This window comes from Empidonax traillii, unplaced genomic scaffold, assembly GCF_003031625.1.
Source record: "Empidonax traillii isolate 1590-97213 ecotype Southwest subspecies unplaced genomic scaffold, ASM303162v1 scaffold141:size962631, whole genome shotgun sequence".
Taxonomy (NCBI): Eukaryota; Metazoa; Chordata; class Aves; order Passeriformes; family Tyrannidae; genus Empidonax; species Empidonax traillii.
In genome coordinates, this window is record NW_020955334.1 from 884,358 (window position 1) to 906,083 (window position 21,726).

At 39.6% G+C, this 21,726-nt stretch overlaps 1 protein-coding gene across 1 annotated transcript in view; it reads left to right on the forward strand.

Moving 5' to 3' along the window:
* The window catches only part of DNAJC3 (DnaJ heat shock protein family (Hsp40) member C3), a 30,742-nt gene extending 12,284 nt beyond the window's left edge, over nucleotides 1-18,458 (forward strand). Inside the window, exons 5-12 of the mRNA XM_027884252.1 lie at nucleotides 7,225-7,377; nucleotides 8,692-8,873; nucleotides 10,600-10,719; nucleotides 12,461-12,566; nucleotides 12,668-12,788; nucleotides 16,694-16,826; nucleotides 17,626-17,774; nucleotides 18,211-18,458. Of these exons, the coding sequence (XP_027740053.1) occupies nucleotides 7,225-7,377; nucleotides 8,692-8,873; nucleotides 10,600-10,719; nucleotides 12,461-12,566; nucleotides 12,668-12,788; nucleotides 16,694-16,826; nucleotides 17,626-17,774; nucleotides 18,211-18,368 (1,122 nt within the window). The 3' untranslated portion in view covers nucleotides 18,369-18,458. The remainder of the gene's footprint in view (nucleotides 1-7,224; nucleotides 7,378-8,691; nucleotides 8,874-10,599; nucleotides 10,720-12,460; nucleotides 12,567-12,667; nucleotides 12,789-16,693; nucleotides 16,827-17,625; nucleotides 17,775-18,210) is intronic.
* The last annotated feature ends 3,268 nt before the right edge of the window (nucleotides 18,459-21,726 follow it).

Here is a 21,726-nt window from a genome sequence, read left to right on the forward strand (position 1 = left end):
CTTTTAAGAATACCTATTTCTTTGAGAGGTTTGCCCTGTTTTCTTCTACATCTTTCAGATAGTCAGACTGCTTATTTTACCAGTTCTCTGCATCTCTAAAATACCTAGTATACTCTGTCAGTATGTCTCCATTTAAATATGAAATTGCACCTAATCTCAAGAGGAGAGGAAGTTAGTCACAATGCTGTGAAATAATATTCTGTGGTCCTTTGGATTTTGTTTTTTGTAGATGAGAGGGGAGGAGAGAAGGAAGAAGGTATTAGGTATTGAATAGCTTTCTAAATTATTTCAAGACTTGAATCCAGACCCTCTCTTTTCTACTTTGAGCAGTAGGGGTCTAAATTCAAGTCAGTGGTCAAAAGCTGAAAGGTTTAAGTTGTACCTTGAAGTGAAACTTCCATCTGCTACTGAAAGATATGATGCAAAAAAATGCCAGTGGGATCTCAGTAGCTTTTAGGCTAGAGTTTAGTTGTAGACCTGGCCACCTAAAATAGTATGTTTCACATGTGAACAGAACATGCAGTTTATGATTCTGCTTCTTAACTGAGTAAATGTAGGCCAGGATCTGAACAGCCCTCTAGCCTCTCACTCTGTTGGCTGGTTATCATCTAATTAGAATGCTCTCATTCTGGGTGAGCATGTGGCTCATCAGCAAGCTTTGGTGTCCAGAGCTGGAGGTAAATTGGAGATGTGTTTGACCATCCCACATTAGTAGTGCATAGGGTCTAAATCTGCACTCAGTGTAAGTCGGTAGGAATGCAGCAGCCTGGTCATATGTTTGAGTTTGCAGAAATTGAGTGTCGTGGAAAGATGGGGTGGAAATGCTGTATTTAAAAACCGAAACAATCTTTGATCCTATCCATCCTCCTCACTGAAAGGGAAGGCTTAATTAGAACAAAAACCACCTGCTTTCTGTACTGTGTAGGGTTTTGGGATGTCACCAGAATAGGTGGTCCTGAGAATGTCATATGCTCACGGAAAAGATCTGCAAGATGTTAAATGTGAGAGTTTTTACCTTTAGTTCTAATTTTTCTTTCCTGAGGCAATAGTTGTGTAGATGGGATGGGCTTTCTCCTGGTAATGCCAGCTGCTTTTGAAGTAGATTGTATACCCTTGAATAATAGTGGATGTGTTATCTCTTATGTGATTTCACACAAGAGATTGTTTAGGTCAGGTGTTGATTTAAAGGGAATAGTAGATCAGATTATGAAGTATTTCCCACTCTTGAATTGGAGAAACTGGGTCAGAGTGTGAAATCTAAGAAGACTAATTTTACTTGGACTGCTCAAGGACAGATATGTAGGAGTGAGATAGTTTGTAGTTCCCTGTAAGATGTTTGCATTAAGAGTAAGTGTCCCAGTGTTGCTTTCTGTGCCTACCAAAACTGCAAGATGACTGATAGAATGAGCCATCTTTAAAATGCATTCTTCTCCTAGCATATTCCAAAAGTCTGTCAAATCCCAGTGGAGACTCTGGAAAGCTTTTTTTTTCCCCCCATCCCTTTTCTTTGAGTTATTCTCCTTAAAAAGGATCTCACCAGTTTAGGAGATGCAGTCATTTTTGAGGGAGAGAAAAGGCAAGAAAAATTCAGTCCATCTAAATGGAGGGGAGGAGGATGGGGAAACTTTCCCAACTTTTAGGATCAGTGGTTTTGTGCAGAGCTAAAAAAAAAAACCAAACCATCCAAACTATTCTTTACATGTAATAGTAAAACTATCGTAGTGAAAAGAAAAAAAGTAATCGTATCCTCAAATTGTTTCTATAAAGTTTCATAGTATGTGGAAAAAGTTTCATGGTTATCATCCTAAACTTCTTTAAACTTAAATGATCGCTAAGCAGAGCAGTTTCTCTGTATAATCCTGCCCTCTGTGGTTTGTCCGTACTGACTGTCTTGTGATGCAGTGCTAGTGCGAGAGCAGGCGGTGGGAATGCCTGACTTGAAAGGATGCAGTATTCCTTTTTGGGAGCAGAGCCTCTTGAGACTCCAGCCTTCATGTGTTATTTTTAGATTGCCTTTTTTTCTCCCCTACTCTGTCCTTTCCGTTGGCTGAATTTAATCATGAGGTTTGGATAGAGGGTGTGATTCAGACAGGCCTTCTCATATTAAGCAGTACAGCATTTCTAGAAACCTCTCCTTTTGGCCAACAAATGCACCAAGCTGATGGAATTCTTTGCACAGACCAGGTTTCCCCCATGAAAAAAGGATTAAGTAGAACCCCTCTAGTGATTTTTAGAAAGCTGTGTTCATACTGTATAAATAGTATTTATTTCTCTACTGTAACTTTGAATGAGTGTTCATATGCTTTAATAACAAGTTCCTTCTGGTTTAGTTAGTAGTTTCTGAATAATAGAAGTCAATAGGACAGATCTGTGGGCACATCAGTCATGTCAAGCTGTGAAAGCCCTGGAATGTTTAGTTTATCTGTAAACATGTGAATTTTTTTACTGAAAATAAAAGGAATATCGACATGTTTTGGTTGATGGAAGGCCTTCTGGAAAGGTGACAAAAGCAGTGCAAATCCTGGCAGCCCTATGTATATGCCTTACAGTGTTGTCTGTGACTCTGCTTGTGTTCTAGAGAAAATGACAAGCATTTGAGTTGCTGAATTCTGTAGAATGTACAAACGTAGAATAGAACTTCTGTCTAGTCTGTTGGAAAGTGTGGAAAGGACCAAGTTGTCATATCTGTTTTAAATTCTAGTCTTTGTTAAGACAGACTGTAACATCTGTAGTTACAGTTTGTTGCAATAAATACTGTAAAATGAGGTGTCCTAAATAAGCAATTCTGTCTGCCTTGAAAGAACAAACACTTCAGAGCTGGAAACTGAAGGCACATCTTCCAGCTCCACTAGATGTCAGCCAAGACCAAGTGACTGAGCTCTGTACATCTGCAAATTGCATTCTAGTCTAGAGAAGCCCTTGACTCTTGCAAAATACACCGGACAACAGTTTTCCATGGTTGGTTGGTATGTGTAATAATACTGTTTTGGATGTAGGTGGGAGAGACCATCTTAGGGCACTGTAAGGTAACCTGATGTGATTCAGTTGCTAGGCAAACTTGGTTTGGTATTTGCAGCTCTCTTAATCACATCAAAGAGGTTAGAGAAACATTAGATGTTTCCAAATATATCCCTCCGTGCTACTGTGATTACCTGTAGGTTCCTGGTTAAAGAATAAAAGGTATTTAAATATTTCCCTGGGGATTTTTTCCATCTGTCTATCATTATAGCTGTGTTACTTAGTATGATATTAGTGCAGGGCTTTCCTTTGTGCATTGTGAGTGTGTGATGCCCAGATCTTGGATAACACAAACCATGGAGGTTCCTTCAGTTCCCCTCAGAACGTTTTTCACAAGATCTATCGATTTCATGGTCTGTGTATTTAGGTTTGAAAAGCAGGAAAATAACAGCTTTAGAAGCGTAGATATATGTCTGTGTTAGTGGCACTGGACCACTGTAAGCAAGGTATAGGAACAGTGTGTCTGTAACATTTGGGGGTTGTAAAAATAATTTTTTTTTTTTCAAACAACAATATTGAAGTTTTTTGAGTTGACAGTATCTGTTTATTAGGAAGGTATACAAATATTATAGATGAACTGCCTGTGTGTCTTTAATCTGTACTCTCTGAGAGTATGGTTTTTGAGGTTATAGTTTTGGTTTTTTTCCCCTCAAGGTGGTTGTAACTCTTTAATTTCATTAGAGTTCTTGTACAAAGTGCCCATCTTTTTTCCCTGTATCGTTAATGGGCCATTGCAAAGGAAGTTGTAGGACTGTGTCCTCCTGGAAAGCAGGAGAGGTTGTGGTAAATCACTGAATTTGCTTAGCCATGTGTTGTAACTCTTCCTTATGCTTCTCAAAAAAACATCCTGAAGCAAAGGTTTCTTAGCAAACTTCATAGGCATCAGTTACTTGTTCCAAGTGATTTCTGGTTTAAGTGTTCTGTTCTTGGGGATCCTTTTTTTAGCATGCTGACAGACAATGCTGTAAAGACTTGTTAAATAAAAAGCACGCTGCTGATCCAGAAAGCAGAAATTGTAAGATACATGTACGTGCAACACATTGTGATATCCTAATTAATTCAGACAGGCATATGGCATCTTCAGGATAGCAGCATCCAACGCCCAAAATGCAGATGGATCCTAGGTAGTTTAGCAATGGTCTTGCTTCAGTGTTTTGTCACTGCTGATGTACTGGTTTGGCTGTGTCAGTGTCCTCCTATTAACACCGTTTTTCTGAAGTAGGGCTGCATTGTATTTTTCATGTTGCCTCGTGTGTGCTGCTGTAACCTCTGTGTGGTTTGAAAGGTCATATTGATGGACTTGTGAAATACAATAAAGGATGGCAGGTTTGGTGTGGTGGTGTAATGTTGCTTCTTGAAAACCAACCAGCACAAATTGTTTAGTTTGTTTAAAATGCTTTTCCCGTCAGAAAACTTTTAAATACTTGATATTTAATTGCAAATGCAAGACTGACGACTGGGAGTAGAAATGATCCTCAGAGAAGATCTTGCAAAAGGATAATGATCTTGAAAAAACCAAAACAAACAAACAATAAGAAAACCACACAAAAAAAAATCCTGAACTTTAATACCTTTTCCTTCTGTCTTGGGTGCAGCAAGATAACGTTGCAAAGTTTTGTCAATCCTTGAGGGAAAATTCTGGAAGAAGCTCGTTTCCTCTCTGAGAGTAACAGAGAAAAACACATGCAAATGCTGTTAACACTCAGCTTGATAAACTGGGTGCGGGTGATGATTTTCTTACCTTCAGTCTTGCTTACTTGAAGGGGGAAAAGTGGGGTTTTGCTTACACTAGGGTTTGTTTCTCCCCTATGCTGAGATGAGACAATAAAATAAAGCAGCACATAAAGTAGTAAATCTGTGATAGACAATTACTTACCAGTAACAAAGCCATTCCTGTCTACTTTGTTTTCTGTAAAGGAGTTAGGCACAGGGTTGGCAGGGGGAGTGGAGTGAATGAAAGCTGCTGTTAGTTCTGGTTAGTTCTTGTTGCTGCAAGTTGAACTGCAGCTACTTTAGTGTTGTAATCCAAACGTAGTAAACCTCAAAGAGAGCAAAGGACAGTGTGCTGAGGACATGCTCAGTGGTAGCAGTGTGCTTGTCCTGCAGAACTGAGCAGAGCACAGCCACTGGCTTTGTGCTTTCAGGCTGCTGGTGAAGCATGCAGAGGAGTGTTAGGTTTGCCCTAGACCTGTACTAAATTCATCTGAAGAGTTTTCTCGATACTTTGCTCCTTTCTTGGGCATCTAGCACACTTAATGCAAGCAGTTATTCTGGAGTCGTTACCCCCAAACTTATTGTTTCACAGAAAAAGGAGATTGAAATGTGATTCATTTTTGATAGTGATGTGACAGCCCTCTGATCACAGTGCAGAAAGACACAAATGCTTGATGGCTTTAGTTTGAATGATAGCCTGAAAAGTTTTCCTTTCTTTGTTAACTGGACATTTTGTATTACCTAGAATTGTCTAGGATGTTTCACTCAAATGGTCTTTATTACTATTGGACTTGTCTGCATGATTGTAACATTGCTTTTCTCCAAATAAATTACAAGAAACATACTGTGTGTCTAAGGTGTGCAGTGTTACCATGAGATAAGTTTAAATGGAAGTGTAAAGCCCATCCATAGCAAAAGCTCTTAATTTTTAAGAAGAAAATGCTGAGAAATTGAGGGAGAAATCAAACAAGTCAGCTGGAACTGAAGAGTTCACAACTTCAGAGAATTTTGTAGACTTGGTACTTTGAAAATTACAGGTGCAGAAATTTGCCTGTACTACATCCTCTAGATTTTGGGGTGAAAGTGGATGGGTTTGTAAGCAGAGTTCTAACCAGAAGAAAAGCCTCTTTGAGACTTGTATTAGGAATCAGCCTACAGAGAAGAAAACTCTTTGATCAAATTCATCTTCTCTTGCTGAAGGACAGTGTAGGGAAAAAAAGTGAGTTTTGGGGTCTAAGTACAACTATTTTCATTTTACCTGGCAAAAATCAACTACATGCGGTTCAAAAAACCTTAAAATTGAAGACAAAGTGTGTGAGCTGTGCATGCTTTTGATGTTGCATTTAGGCTCTTTCCTTTCATATACTTGTTAGAACCAGGGCAAATTATGGTAAAGGACTTCTGAGGGCTGAAGTTGAATTACATTACAGACATAAGCACAAAATACGAGTGTTTCAAGAACTTACTGGTGAGAAAAAGGGAAGAGGCCACTTTGAGGTAAATGAGGAAAGAAAAAAGTGCTGAATGTCTTTGAGGACTCCGTGACTTTACTCAACAAATGCAAGATAGTGCAAGTTTTGAGTTAAAAACAAACAACAAAAAAATGAAGTCATCCTGATCTGTCCCTTTTAAAACTTTGGAAGGCATTCTGATCAGCAACAAGTATGAAGCTCTGGTTTGTTCAAGCTACACTAATCCTACAGATTACTTCCTGGCTTTGCAAGGGAATGGCTAAGATTCCTTCTGGGCCATATTTATCTTCCTGGGTGACACTGAAGTTGCCTGTGAGATTTTTTTTTTTCCTTTGAAAATATAAAGCAGCTTAAAGAAATGAAGACAAGTACCATATAACCCCTTCTGCTTGCTCAGAAAGAGGGGTTTGAGAAATGAGAGACGTTGTAGACAAAACTTGTTTAAAGCTAGAAAAAAGGTGCATAAACACCCAGCTGAGCCTTTCTTCCAACTGTAACCTCAACTTGCTGCTGTAGCCACGCTTTGGGGGAAAATGTCAAGAAACATAGCTTTACAGTAATACTATCTGAGACGTGTTTCGTTTATTTCTGTCGTGAATTTATAAATACATTTTGTGTTTAAAGTGAGATGCAGTTCATTACATGTGGTTATACTGTCTACTGATGCGGAGGAATCCAGTGTTTAATAAGTGTCTGCAGAGAGGTGAATTAGGCTACAACTAAGAGATCCACGACTTCAGTGGGTGATGGGGAGGGACAGTGACTGTCGTGTATGATGTGTCCAGTGGTAAATGATCAAACATGGTGAGGGGGAGAAATTGGATTTCTCTGACATCTTGTATTGGAACTCAAAATGTCTTCTTCTTTTCTGAAGTTTAGAGGTAGAAACACTTCCAGTGGAATTTTGAAACTAATTTTGCTTTATTTGCACCTTTAGTCAGTTCTCCGTAATATGATTATTAATGGGACAAAGAGATCCTTGAACAAGCCTTTCAGTCTCTCTCCTTGTTAATGTTTGCAGCTCAAATCCAATCCTAGCAATAATGAGGAAAAAGAAGCCCAGACTCAGCTGACAAAATCTGATGAGCTGCAGCGCCTGCATTCACAAGCATTATCTGCCTACCAGCAAGAGGATTACGAAACTGCTATTTCTCTTCTTGATGAAATCTTGGCAGTAAGTGTTAAGTGAAATTGTCCTGAGAAGGGAAAGTTAAGAGCTTCTCTCTGACATCTGTGTGTTTTTGTTTTATAGCTTCTTCACTGATATGAAAACACGTGGGGTAACTCGTTTAGTTTTGCTGAGCACTATGACTTCATAAGGAAGTTTGAGAGTGGAGAAGGCTGAGCACTAGCTGCAAAAATAAAGTCAAAATAATAGTTTGTTGTTTGGGTTAAAGATATAACTTCAGCTGTTATAGATGGCTTTATTGATTATACTTTTCTATTTTCCCACAGTTTGGTGTTTGGGGAGGCTGGGAAAAAAATTGTTCTGAAATCAATGAAATTTTGCCAAATATGGGAGGTGTAGGTTTTTTCATCTGGATTTTTCATTGCCTCTATGCTGACAGTTTTTGTCTTGAGAAAATGAAGTAACAAAAGGTCAAAAAACCCTCCCAAAGTTAAAAACGTAGATAGCTAGCTCAATTTTCAACTTGTTCCTTAGGTATCTGTATTTGTGGAATGTATTAGTTTAGATAGTCTGATAGTGTAAGTGTAAATAACTCAATGGTTGGGCATTTTGTGTGTCATATAGAAATACACATTATTTCTGTAGTTATAGAAGGCAGTCCTATGACTCTTCACATACCAATTAGCATTGTTGACTTGGAATTTAAAACACTGGAGCTTTTGGTGAAGAAACTGCTAAAGTGTGGGAGTTAATCTATGGGTGGAGAATGGGGAAAAGCAGAAGAGCCTTCTCCTAAAATGATAGTTTACAAACAACTGGTAAGACACAGAATTAATTCCCTAAACCAAATTTTGGCGGGCAGTTCCTTATGAGTAATTATTTTTACCCTACTGTTACATTATTACCTTTCAATATTTTTAAAATCTAAACACTAAGGTCAGATTTTGTGGAGCTGCATCTTACACATGGGCTTCTTCCTAGAGGACAACTGACAGCTTGGTCCTTGCTGTTCATTACTTCTTTTCTTTTGGGAAAATATAATAATTTATGATTCTGATATCCTTTCCTGGAGGCTCAACAGACTGTCCTAGTTTAAGTAGTGCCAGTAGATTTAATTCATCTCCCTGCATGAGCTCATTGAATCATTTACAAAATTTTCAGGCCTTTGTTTTCTATTTGGGCAGGTGCATCACAGCATCCACCAGGAAGCAGAGATGCTAATTTTGTGAGCTCTGCATGCAACTTGAACCTTATGCTATTGCAGTTGGCAAAGTGAAATTAAATGGGATTTTTATTTTGGGGAGGAAAAGAAGTGAAGTGTTATGGACCAAAACCAAGCTTTTATTTTGATTTCTTAAGGTTTGTGTTTGGGATGCAGAGCTACGGGAACTTCGAGCAGAGTGTTATATAAAGGAAGGGGAACCAAGCAAAGCTATTAGTGACTTGAAAGCTGCTGCCAAATTAAAGAATGATAATACTGAAGCCTTCTATAAAATCAGCAGAATATATTATCAGCTGGGGGACCATGAATTATCACTCAGGTAATTTTACTATTTGCTGTAATCATTATAATTGACAGAAAATGTAATTATATAGGTCACAATAAACCATGAAATATCTGTGTCGTGTGGGTTTTGGATGTAGTAGCAGCTGCGGTCTGGATCTGATAAAGGAAGCTCCTTTCTAGAAGCTAAGAACAGGCAGTGAAGGCACCATGTTTATGCTTGGCAGACCAGCCATCGATGGTTCCAGGCGTCTTCTTTGCTAAAATAGAAGCCAGAGTGCATGTCCATCAGAGATGCTTGCAAGTAGTGTCTTCATTGTATTTCTCCATCCGAGATGGAAGTGCTACTCGAAACTTGCTTTGGTGGAGCCTTTTTTTTTTTTTTTAACCTTGAACCTCTGTTCAAATGAAGTTTACAATGCAAACGAAAAACGTATGCATTAAGGTTACAGGCTTAAGAATAAATAAAAAGTACAGGAGCACCCAGCTATGAAGAGCCAGGGGTCCTGAGCTGTTGATCTTTCATTCCTGCAGACAGTGTCCAGCATTTGCACGACTTTTAGATAATGTCCTACCCTTTTATTCATATTGACTTATGTTTAAGGTCTTAAGGATTCCTATATTTCCCTTGTCAATATGGCAAATATGTCCCTTGTCAAATAACTGCCCTTGCCCAGTCTGGACTGTTAGATTTTTACTCTGTGCCTGGCTGGACAGACGGTGTAATCCTCCTGTTTGCACAGGAGTGGTTTCTGTGCCAGTCATAATCTCAGATGCTCTACCTTTGTCTCCAGACTCCTTCCAATATGGTTTCTGCCACAGAACCTCTTCAATAAGAGGTGAAGGGAACTGAAAAAGTCTGAGTTTCTTTTCTTGGCTGGTTGATGGAAACTGCATGTGATTGATTGTAATTGCAAAAATTCGTTTTGCGGCTGGGCAATTGGTTTGCATTACACATCCCCTTTTTCTAGAGTATACTTAGTCTTGGGAGCTCACAGGTCATTTCTGTGGTGAGTTTTGGTAGCTGGACATCACTTTGCATAGTGATTTTGAGAATAGATTTTTGATTTTTAAAAGTACAGTGAAGAGCACTGTTGAAGAACGTAATGGAATCAGAATGAAGGGACAAGCCTCTTTCCTTCATTCTGATATGATACCTCTATTTATTTATTTTGTATCTTAAGATAAACTAAGAGAGAGTTCAATAGCTCTTGGGCTTGCTGGATGCTTACTCTTGTCCTTCTCTTAGTTTATTTCTCTTACCTTTACAGACTTAGTGATTTTCAAATACTGAGATTTTTTTTATCTGTCCTTAGGAACAAAATCAGATTTTGTGATTTCTTTCTGAAAATAACACCGTGGTTGTGCTATGATGACTGTACTTTTTTTTTAAACATTTGACAATTTGGAGAGGTATCTGACCTAATCAGAGTCTTATTAAAGGGCAGTCTTCACAATGAAAAGTCAGGCTTAGGCTTGTCAGGGGCTTCTGTGAATCACATGTAACACTTAATCTTTTGCATTTTTGGCAATACAGAATAATTAAAACTCAAACCAGACAAATATCCCTGTATGTTCTGGAAGACTTTTTTTGTTGTTTTCACTTTTTAAAGTAATTTCTTGGATGAAGAGAGAGGTTGTGAAAGAAGTCAGCTGTTCTGGGCAGCTTGTATATGTCACATTGTGTCTCTAGTTAAAATTTCATAAAATGTGGTGACTTTTTTTTTTTTTTTTTCACCTTCTCCTTACCTCCCTGTCGAAAGTGAAGTCCGGGAGTGTCTGAAACTGGACCAAGATCATAAGCAATGTTTCTCTCTCTATAAGCAAGTAAAGAAACTCAATAAGCAGATTGAGTCAGCAGAGGAATTCATCAGAGAAGGCAGGTAAGTATTCACTCCTATATAAAAAAACCAAACCAAACAAAACACAAAAAAACCCTACTACAGAGGCACCAACTTATTGATTGAGGAGCTGATTAAGTGATGCTTTTTGCATCTGTCAGTTGAAGTGGATAACCGAGCACAGCTCTTAAATTACAATTAAAATAAATATTGACTCGCATAGCAACAATCCTGTTGTGATTCCTTCCGATGCCACTGTCTTTTCTTTGCATACTTAACTTCTTTCTGCAGCAGGTAGTTAGACCAAGATAGGGATAATAGTTTTCAGCTCTTGTATACTATTACCCAGAACTTGATGAGGCCCCACCTGGAGTGCAGGAGAGATGAAACTATCGAGAAAGTCCAACACAGTCCCACTAAGATGATGGAGGGACTGTAAGGAAAGGCTGAGATGGCTAGGACTGTTTGAGCCTTCTCTGCTACAGGGTGGTCTCATCAAAGTACCTGAAGGGAAGGTGCAAAGGGGGCAGAGCCAGGCTCTGCTCAGTGATGCCCTGTATCAGAATCAGGCCAATGGGTGCAAACTGAAACAGTAAATTCCCTTTGAACACGGTAAAATGCTTTTTACTGCCCCCTCATTTGCAGTGGTGCAGGTTGCCCGGGGAGATTGTAGAGTCTCCCCACTTTATAGTTATTAAAAACCTGTTTGGACATGATCCTGGGCAGCCTGCTGTAGGTGGCCCTGCATGAGCAGTGGAGTTGGACCAGATGACTTCCAGAAGTCCCTTCCAGCCTCATCTATTCTGTGATTAAAGGACCACATCTCTAGACTAAAACCACCTAATAACTCTGCAGTGCCTTGATAGCAAAAATGGATCTGACTGATAACCTTTTTTTTTCATGCCTATATTTTCTTCTGCATCTTGCTTTACTTGAGTTTTACATGTTCTCAAGCACATGGCATCCAAATGTAAGGACCTCTAACAAATCATTAGACGGTGTCAAGGTGGCATTTTAAAATGAAATACATCAGGAATGTGAATAAGCACAGCTGAGGTCAGTTTGATTAAGCCATCAGTCTCTTCGGACTCTCTTCACTTAATCCAGTATCAGCACTGTTTCAGGAAGTCTTCTGAGAGCTTGAATTTCTCTAGCTTGTATAGCAACCCTTGGGTTCAATCTCTGTCTTGCCTTTTTAGGTAAATGTTCTAATCCATTTCTTGCTCAAACCATGCAAATTTAGCATCTTTGAGACCTTTACAACAACAACAACAAAAAAACATTTTACTGTGTGATTTGTGGAGAAGAAAAGGAGAAAAAAACCCCACCTGATTCAGGCTGGCATAAAGAGCTTTTTTGTACCTATTGAATAGGTGACACCTTTTGCACTGTGCAGATAGAACAGTGCTTGCAGTAAGACTCAGACTTGGTCCATCTCAGATATTGGAGAGGGAGATGCTTTTTTTTAAGTGCAGGAGGCACATCTAGAGACTGTTGTCTGTGCATGGTGAGGGATGGTAGTTACTGTCTTCTGCAAAAGCCTACCAGGCCTGGTGCCAACTCCTCTCTCTCACAGCACGGAAAAGGGAATGGGGATGTTATTTTTGAAATGGCTGCAAGTTTTCTTCATACTGTTGTCTCACACCTTACCTTAAGGCTATTAAAGTTTAGGTACATTGCTAGGAGGATGTGAAAATCTGTGAGTTTTAAGATTTGTAAATAAATTGCAACACCCTGAGATAGTGATCACATTTCATGATATTTTGCTTTATGATTTAAACAGGTATGAAGATGCTATCAGTAAATACGAATCTGTAATGAAAACTGAGCCAGAAGTCCCAGTTTATGCTACTCGTGCCAAAGAAAGAATCTGTCACTGCTTATCAAAGGTAATTCTGCTTATTCTCCCTCTGTACATTTCTTTAAGACAAACAAACAGCAAACAAACCCCCACAACTACGTGAACTTTGTTTTACTTTTTTTGTTCTAGAATCAGCAGGCCACAGAAGCCATAAAACTTTGTACAGAAGTTCTGCAACTGGAACCAACCAACGTGAATGCTCTGAAAGACAGAGCAGAAGCTTATTTGCTGGAAGACCTCTATGAAGAAGGTACAGTTGTATGCAGTTGACTCATACCTTTTTTTGTGGACATTTAAAATGCACTCAGTGTTTCAAAGGCTTTTTTTAAACGTACACTTTGATTCTACACTATGTTGTCATCCTTAATTAGCACTGGTAGTTGCAGATACACAAAAATATCTGGTGGTAATTTTGTCTTGATTAGTGTAAGTGGAATGCACTTGTTTTATCTATGGCATGGTTGTGTTTACAACAGTGGACCGTGTTCAGGATGTTTTGTGAGACTGCACAGCTTTATCTACTTAAACATATTTTATATAATCAGCAGTGTCAGACAGTTGTGTTTAGAGGTAAAAGGTAATTATAGTTTGGTTGATGTAAGTACCTTTTTAGGACCACAATTTTAATGTCTTGAGATGGCAGCATGAAAATAATACTGTTCTATTCCCTGGCACATGTTTAGGGCAGAGAAAGTTAAGGGCCACTGCTTCACCTCTGGATCTCTGTAGTGCTGCTGAAAGCAGTGAACTGACTCTATTCCTGAGGCTGCATTTCCCATATAGAGTTTCTGTAAAATGCATACTATTACACAGAGTCATAGAAACAACCTCTAGGATTATCAAGTCCAGTAACTCAGCACAGCCAAGTCCACCACTGCACCACGTTCCCTAGTGCCACATATACCTGTCTTTTAAAAACCTCCAGGGGTGGTGGCTCAACTTTGGCAAAGTAGAGGAAAGAAAAGTTTTGTAACAATGTCCTGCATAAATGCAGGGAGGCAGCTTGGACTTACGCTGGAGCAAATGCCTCCATGCTATAGGATATAAGGAAACAGAGAGAGAATATACCTGGGATCTGGGAGAGCTAGTGCCTGCTGAGCTTGGTCTAGCCTCATTCCAGGTAAACAACTGTGCTAGAATGGAACTGTGCTTCTTCAGATCCCTGTTCTTTAGCACATCCCATGCCTTCCTCCTGCCCTTGACAGTAGTGAGGTGGTTGTAGTTATGCTCTGCCTTCCAGCAGAGCCTCCACCAGCAGAATTACAGCCTATTCATGTTAGTCTGCCTGAAGGTGTCTTCATTTATCCTTCAGTTTTATGATCGCTGATTTCTCTTTGCCAGAGAGAACAGTAGAGCAATTAAAATTGCAGTCTCCTGTTCAAAGGGGAAAACCAATTGTTTTTCTTCCCTCAAAAAAGACTTTCAAGCTAGAGGCACCTATTTTTCTGTTAAAGATGGGAAATTTCAAAGTACTTGTAATTCAGAACTTTGAAGGCGATTATTGCTAAGTGTTCAAGATGCACTTTGGTATGTATAGCTGAGTTAATCAAATGGTTTTAATTACTTTATAATCACACGAGATCCAGGGCTTGTCTACAGTGACAGATGTGTAATGACTCCCTTTCTGGCATACCTCGTAAGGACAGAAGTCTGTCTAAAGCACAAGTTTTGTTGATGGGAAAAAAAGCTGCCTTGCCATTTCAAAATTGATCAAGACATGCTATTTTTTCCCTTTTCCTTTTTTTTTTTTTTTTTTTTTTTTTTTTTTTTTTTTTTTTTTTTTTTTTTTTTTTTTTTTTTTAAATTTTTTAATTTTCTTGTTTATTCCTCCTCCCCTCCCCCCCCACTATAGAGGTTTCAGTAAGAGCATAACTGGTTCTGTTATTTCTCTAACAGTCTTGGCATGGATGTAGGTTGTCTGCAGTTACTCCTGTTTGATAGGAAATTGGCCATTACTGCACATGCAGAATTGATCTGCAGGCAAGATCCCAAAGCCAGCAAAGTTGTCTAGAGTTACAGTGTGATTATCTTCTGAGAGCTTGTGAAGACTCCTGTCTTGAAAGGAGAGTTAGATTTGACTGAAGTATTTAAATTGAAAGTGACTCTGGAAACTAGTTGTTCCTTTTATGTCGTGGAACAGGATGAAAAGGAGAAAGGATGCTTTCTGGAATAGCAGGCCAGTAAGCAGCAGCAGTGACTCTTCTGTTGGTTTGTGAGGTACTAGTGCTTTTAGAAATAGTGACTCAAAAGAATTGATTAAATATCTCACTTGACATACCACGAATGAGGAATAAGTCTCCTGGTTTCATAGCAAACTTCTTGTCACCATGAAGCTGCCATCCTGCTCCACCTGCTTCCAACCCTCACCCCTCCAGGGGGACGAGCAATTAGCTCTCAGAAAGAGGAAAATTCCTACACTGGAGTGTGCCATCAAAATGGAAGTGTGAAAGTGTAAAATGTACTTGCTTGGCGCTTTCCCTCTGCAGTGTGCAGCACTGAAAAACTTACCTTCCCACGTGCTTAATGCTCCCAGTCTTTAAATAAAGAAGTTGATTAAAAAAAAAAAAAAAAAAAAAAAAAAAAGAGGAGAAGTCTAATACTGTCATGGCAAACAGCTGATCCCTGAGTGGTTTGTTTCCCCGCCGTGGTGCGTGCTGTCGGTGCTGTGGTGCTCAGTGAGGCTGAGCAATCTGATCTGCATTTGGCAGGACGTTGTGGTGGGACCTCCCAGTACTGCGTGAAGCAGGTTAAGTACAGTGGTGCTTAAAAGGATTGGAGCAGTAAAGCAGCATAATGAAATCCCTGCATTTTCATTATTTTTATCGCTTTCAACAGCATATATTCGGCACACACATTAGTTCACACTCCTGGGTTTTTCTGTTTTTCCTTTTAATGACTGGACAAATTATTAAAAATATCAGCAGAAGCCAAAATGCTTTGTTCAAGCAGCAAATGACAGTGTCCAGTGATGAGAAAACTAATAGAAATTTTGTTTGGCTTGTAATAGCCTATGAAATTGTCGGGGCACTGGCAATACTTTTTGGAATTATTTTTTTTTTTGCCAATAACTGAAACAAGATTGCAGTGGTATCAGATGTCTGGGTAGTACAAATTCATTAGCACTTCCTGCTGTCTTGCTCAGAAACAGTGAAAAACAAATGTAACACCTGCTGAGAAATAGCATCTGCTTGGAAATAATCTGATGCAAGTACTTTATCTAACTTGAGAAACCTAGGAGATTGAGATCTGCAAATGAGACCTTGAGGATTATAACAGTGAAAGAAGAGCAGTCTCATTAAAGACTTAGATAGTTGCTTCCCTTGATAAATTTTGATATAAAAAAAATATATAAACTTGGTGTCTTAAGCATTCAGTTACCACTTACAATAGTAATAGAGTTTACTTAAAAAAAATAGTGTAGACCTTGAATGTCTTAAAAATTCATGAATACATTACAGCATCTCTCTTGCTTTCGTTCCTGAGAAATGCAACTCTTGAAATAAAGTGAGAGTATGCCTTTGGAAAAAAGAAAACCTTAAAGTATAACTGTCTGCGCATTATGTATGCAGAGGTGTAAAAAGCCAATGTTTGCCTTTCACTAACAGTATGAACTTACTGGTAGTCTGAAATGTGTCTTTATTGTCATTAAAGAGAACAGACTTCCTATCACGTTGGTAGAGTGCAGACTGGGGGAAAAGAAAGAATATTAACTTGAAGACTCTGGGTAATGCATCCTTCAGTTGAACAGCAATGTGGGACCAACATCGTGCAGTGGACTCTTCACTTTGCTGAAATCTTGTTTCTTGGCCTCTTTTTCCTCCTCCCAGGCCTAGATACTTGATACATTTATTCTTGTGCCTGTTGCAACATCAAGAAAGTGTTGTAACCAGAGTCTGGTAACCTCCCTTCTCCCTCATTTCCCAGAGGTGTAATGAACCTAAAGAAAGAAAATTACCTAATTTGTATGTGAAAGTGACTTTCCTCTAAGGTTTTCTAATTTAGGAAAAAAAACCCCAAACATGTCAAATTGAAATGAAAGTTTTGCTGTTTATATATGGTAATAGCAAAGCTTCAGTTTTGTGAAGTGATTGAGTTCTTTAAATTGAAGTTTGTAGAGTTGTATAATCTTCTTTCATTCACTTTTTTTTATAAAAGCTATTAAAGACTATGAGACTGCTCAAGCCAACAGTGAGAATGACCAGCAGATTCGGGAGGGGCTAGAACGTGCCCAGAGAATGCTGAAGCAATCACAGAAGAGGGATTACTATAAAATCCTGGGAGTAAAAAGGTGAGATATTAATTCCAGAGATGATGATGTGAAAGTTGGTTATTTTAAACCAGCGGAGATAGGGCTGATCACTTGAATTTGTTCTGCTGTTCCTTTATCTCGCTACCTTCACTTTTCTGCTGTACTAATTTAGTAGTGTTCAACTTGTAAGTAGCATCTATTTACAATTTTTTTAGAAGGAATGGAAAAACAGCATTGGTGAGAGGGGAAATAAATCATTTGGCAGGAAATTCTTAGTAGGTGAATGAATTGGTAAGGAAATGAAGACTGGCGAGAATTACCAAAAGCAACAAAAAATAAAATTGTGGCAGATAGTGTGATAGATTGGGAGAGTTTGAAAGGACTAACTGAAAGGTATCAAAAATACTTCTGCCATTAACCTTGAGAAACCAACAACTTCCCTTTCTAATGAGGAGCAAACAGATGTCCAGTTCTGAACTAGTATTGGTCATCCTTCCAGTCGTGAGCTAATTTGATCTCTGCTTTTTGTGCTTTTTGTTATGATTGCAAATTCTTCAGACTGGGAACTCTGTTCTGCATAGTATCTGGCAGTAGCATCTTTCCAAGGAAAGTAAATGGGTGGCAAAATAAAAGAGTGAGTAATCTTTGTTTAGAGTTGAAACCTGTTTCGTTTTGTGTAAAGAATCTTCAGTGCCACTTGCAGAAGGTTAACTAGCACCTCGTAATTTTCCTGATGCCCTTAATTACTGTGTCAGTGTTTAAAATAAACCTGTAGATTCACTAGTGTGACATGTGATTTAGAGAATTAAGTTAGTTATGATTTGTTTTATCCATCCAGAAATGCTCGAAAGCAAGAAATCATAAAAGCTTACAGAAAGCTGGCATCCCAGTGGCATCCTGATAACTTCCAGAGTGAGGAAGAAAAGAAGAAAGCAGAGAAAAAATTTATTGATATAGCAGCTGCTAAAGAAGTCCTCACTGACCCAGGTAATGATGCAGTGACTTCATTTTTTAATTACTTTTTTACAGTGAGTTAAAAACACAGCAAGTGCAAGTCATAGCAGGCATCGCAGCTTCCCTCTTTCCCTTTCTCCCCTCATCCCTCTTGAGAAAGTAGTGCACTAATACTTGCATCCAGTATGTCACATGAAGTCAGATGTAAAGCTGGAATTATTTGTTTCAGCGTTTCAGTGATTTTTATTAAAAGTCAAAAATTATTATTTCAAAGATCACTTTTTGGGATATCATCTTGTAGAGATTTCTAGGATTGAGTAACTCTGGATATGCTTACTTCAAGGATATGGATACCTCCTGCCTCGAGTGCTATTGCAAATTGCACTTAGATTGTAACAGCACCTGAAGTATTCCAGGGAAGCCCTGCTATTACTGTGCCATAATTCCATCTTGGCTTTCTTTCCTCCAGAAATGAGGCGGAAGTTTGATGCAGGAGAGGACCCACTGGATGCAGAGAGTCAGCAGGGTGGCAGCAACCCTTTCCACAGGAACTGGAACACGTGGCAAGGATTCAACCCCTTTGGTTCTGGAGGAGGACCATTTACATTCAAATTTCACTTCAGTTAGAGCCAAGACTGTTTCTGGTGGCTGCGGCTGTTTTTTACTCAATTCGTTGAAAAATAAAAAAGTCTCTCAGTTCAAGACCCAAAATCTTAATTTCTAATGTTGTCCTTAACCCAGAGTCTTACTGCACTACAAGGAAGGTCTTTCTTTCTTTCTTTTGGTATTCAGTGGGTTTGCTTGACAAACTCGCACTGGTTGGGGGAGGTGGGGGGGAGTTGTACTGCCTTTGTATTTGTTGTGGATATGCAGGACGTGTTTATTCCCATGGATGGAAAAATCAATAAGATGCTACTTAGGACAATGCTTAAATTTAGGACTCAAGTATATGCTTAAAGATAAAAATGCATGTAAATATTTTTCTGGATCAGGGCCTAATAAACATGGCAAGGGTAGATACAATAGTCTCCACATTAACAAACTGTTGGTCGTGCTCAGCAGAACGATCCAGCTCTCAGTATTTTTAAGAGGAAACCCTGGTGAGCACCTGCTGTGTTGGTGTCGGCAGTGCCACAGGTCGTGAGTCCCAGCAATCGCTCTGGAAAAAGAGTGCTTGGGAGTAATTGTGTTTGAAAATGTCTGCTCATTTGTTCATAAACCTGAAATGGATTGGGGTGATTTCCTTGGTGGTAATTGTCAACTATGAAACTTAAGAAAAAAAAACACAAAACAAACCCCACACTTTTTTTTCTGAATGTCATTTGGGGCGTTTATTTAGGTATTATTCTTGAGTAGTTTGCACTTTAACAAAATAATAATGGCCAGTCTTCGCAAACAAAGAACCGGGGAAGGTTTTTACACCTTCCAGTCTGCGCATTGGATTTTTTAGGTGAGACACAGTGTGCGCGGAACTGAGCCCACCCTTTAATCCTGAGGTTCATCTGCCGGGGCCAAGCACGCTTGGACGGTGGCAGCGAGGTCCTCAGGACGTAGATGGATTGCCTTATGGGCTAACGAGCTCCATCTGCCCGGGGAGGGGCCCTGACCAGGAATCGAACCCGGGCCTCGGTGGTGACAAGGCTGCGTCCTTAACCACTAGACCACCAGGGGCTCCCTTTTTTAACAAAATACCTGCTTGAGATTTGAGCAGAAAATTTGATGTGACATTTCCCTGACTGTGCAGCAGTTTGTTAGTTCTGTCAGAACTAAGACAGGTTGTGAGGTGAGTGTACTGCAGACTGCAGGAATGTGATGTTGATTCCAGCCTTATCCTGTGATACAACTTCCATTTGTGTTGGGTGGTGCAACAGGCATTTAATACTATGTGAAATTGAAATAATTTTGTGTTTCTTGTAACAGCCATGGTACTGCAGAAACAAATGTGTGCAAAAGAGGGACTAATTTCCCCCTAGCCAAAAGTCGGGTTTATTTTTTTCTATATGCACATGGTTAAAATTGGTTTGGTGTGGTTGATGGAACTGTGAGAGTGTGATGTACAGCATTTCCAGGGCTTTGGGAGTGAGGAGTCCTCCATTCTGTAACCAAATCTGTCATAACTGCTGATGAGTTTCATCAGCACCCACTTTCTCTGAACGCAAGAATTATGGTTCATCAGTGTTGATTGCATTTTAACTGGAAAACAATAATCAGTTGATAGGAATCTTCTCTCGCTTCAACTGACGGCATTTGAAAGCATAAGCAGCCGCAGTAAAACAAATGAAATCAGCAAGTAAGACCTTCAGTCTGAAAGTGCGTTTTATCTCACTGTAGTCAAAGTTGCTCTTGGAGCCCCAAGTACTTCATGAACATCACTGCAAGGCCATGTGCTCTGCAAAAATTTATCTTCAAGCTGAGGAGCACGTGTGGTGATTTCTATCAGTTTTTGGTACAAAACCACCCCAGCAGCCTGTGAAACCCCAGTGTCGGATGTTTCCCAAGTTGAATGACTTCTTGGAAGTTCAGCTTGTGCCTTTGACCTGCTGGAAAGCTTTTTGCTGAAGCTCTGTACCAGATGCTCAGGACACTGTTCAGAGCACTCTAGGCTGGCGTGGCTCTCTGGGAACTCGCTGCACAGTGAATAACCTGTTACCTCGTGGAATTGGCCACGGATGGGCGGGTAGCTCTGGGCAGGTGGCTCTCGTGTGTCCCCCCGTGGCTCTTGTCAGCCCCTGAGGTGGAGCTCAACCCAGCCATGCCTGTTGTGGGCAGGGTGGTTCCTGGTGGTTGCTTTGTGTGTGTGCGTGAGCCATCGCTCTGTACAAACCCTTCCTGTATCGGCTCGTTCAGTGCAGAAGGGGCTGTTTTTAAACGAGAATTGAATAAGCAGTGTAAGCAACGTGTCACATTGTACATACAGGAGTGTGGGTAGGCTGCAGATGTCACAACAAAGACCACAGACAGCTGTGTCTGTGTGCTGGGGAAGCGATGGGAATGAAAGGTCTTCTTTCAAAGAACTGCCCTTGTTCCTTTTTTCTATTTTTTTTCACCCATCCCTCTCCCTTCTCTGTTTTAAAAGCCAGAGCTGAGAGAATTGTTTCCCGGCGTTTACTCTTTCTCTTCTCGGGAAGGAATAAGATGGTCCCTCATGAGTGAATTCTTCATACTGATTTTGGAGCGGCATGGGTTAGTTTCTCTGGGGGCAGCAGGACAGTTCTGGTGTACGCTGGCAGTATTCAGGAACCAAAAAGGACCATGTGCATTTTGAGAACGAATGGGAAAGGGAAAATTACATTTTAAGAAAAAAAAAAAAAAAGGGTTAAATGTAGTCAGTAGAAGAAGGAAGATGATTAGAACCTGAATGCTGTTCATAGATTTGTTCCATGAAAGGCAGGTTCTTGGAAACAAAAAATGACAGTGGAGAACAAAGCTTTTACTGCAGCTGCTGTTTACAAGAAGTGTTACCACCCCAGTGCTTTTCCTAAGGGCTTTGAGGTACTTCTGGAAACGCAGAAAGATGAAGTTGGTTAAAAAGAAACCATTTACATTGCAAGGCTCTCCAGATACGGTGATGCATTTCCTGATGTGACTTTGGAAAATGAAGCGCTGGTAACACGCTGAGTGTTAATGGTGCAGGCGACGTGCAAGGAAGCTGAACTCGCCTTTTTATTTATTAGTGAGTGTCTGTAGTGCAATAATGTTCAATAACTGAACACTGAAATAAATGTCTTGGTAGTTTGTCAACCCTGAGATGTGCATGAAGCATCGTTACCATAATTGGCCTGTATGTAGATGCAAACTTTCTCTGTTGAATTCTTTCGGTTTTAATAAACTAGTTTCCAACTTGTTTTAAAATGAAGGTGGGGGGAGCATATTATACTTGGTACATGCTTAATACTGATGTACTGATGATCAGTGTTAAAACAGATTCAAAGTGAACTACAAAGTGAATTGCTCAAACTTGTGACATATGCAGAAAATGTATCAG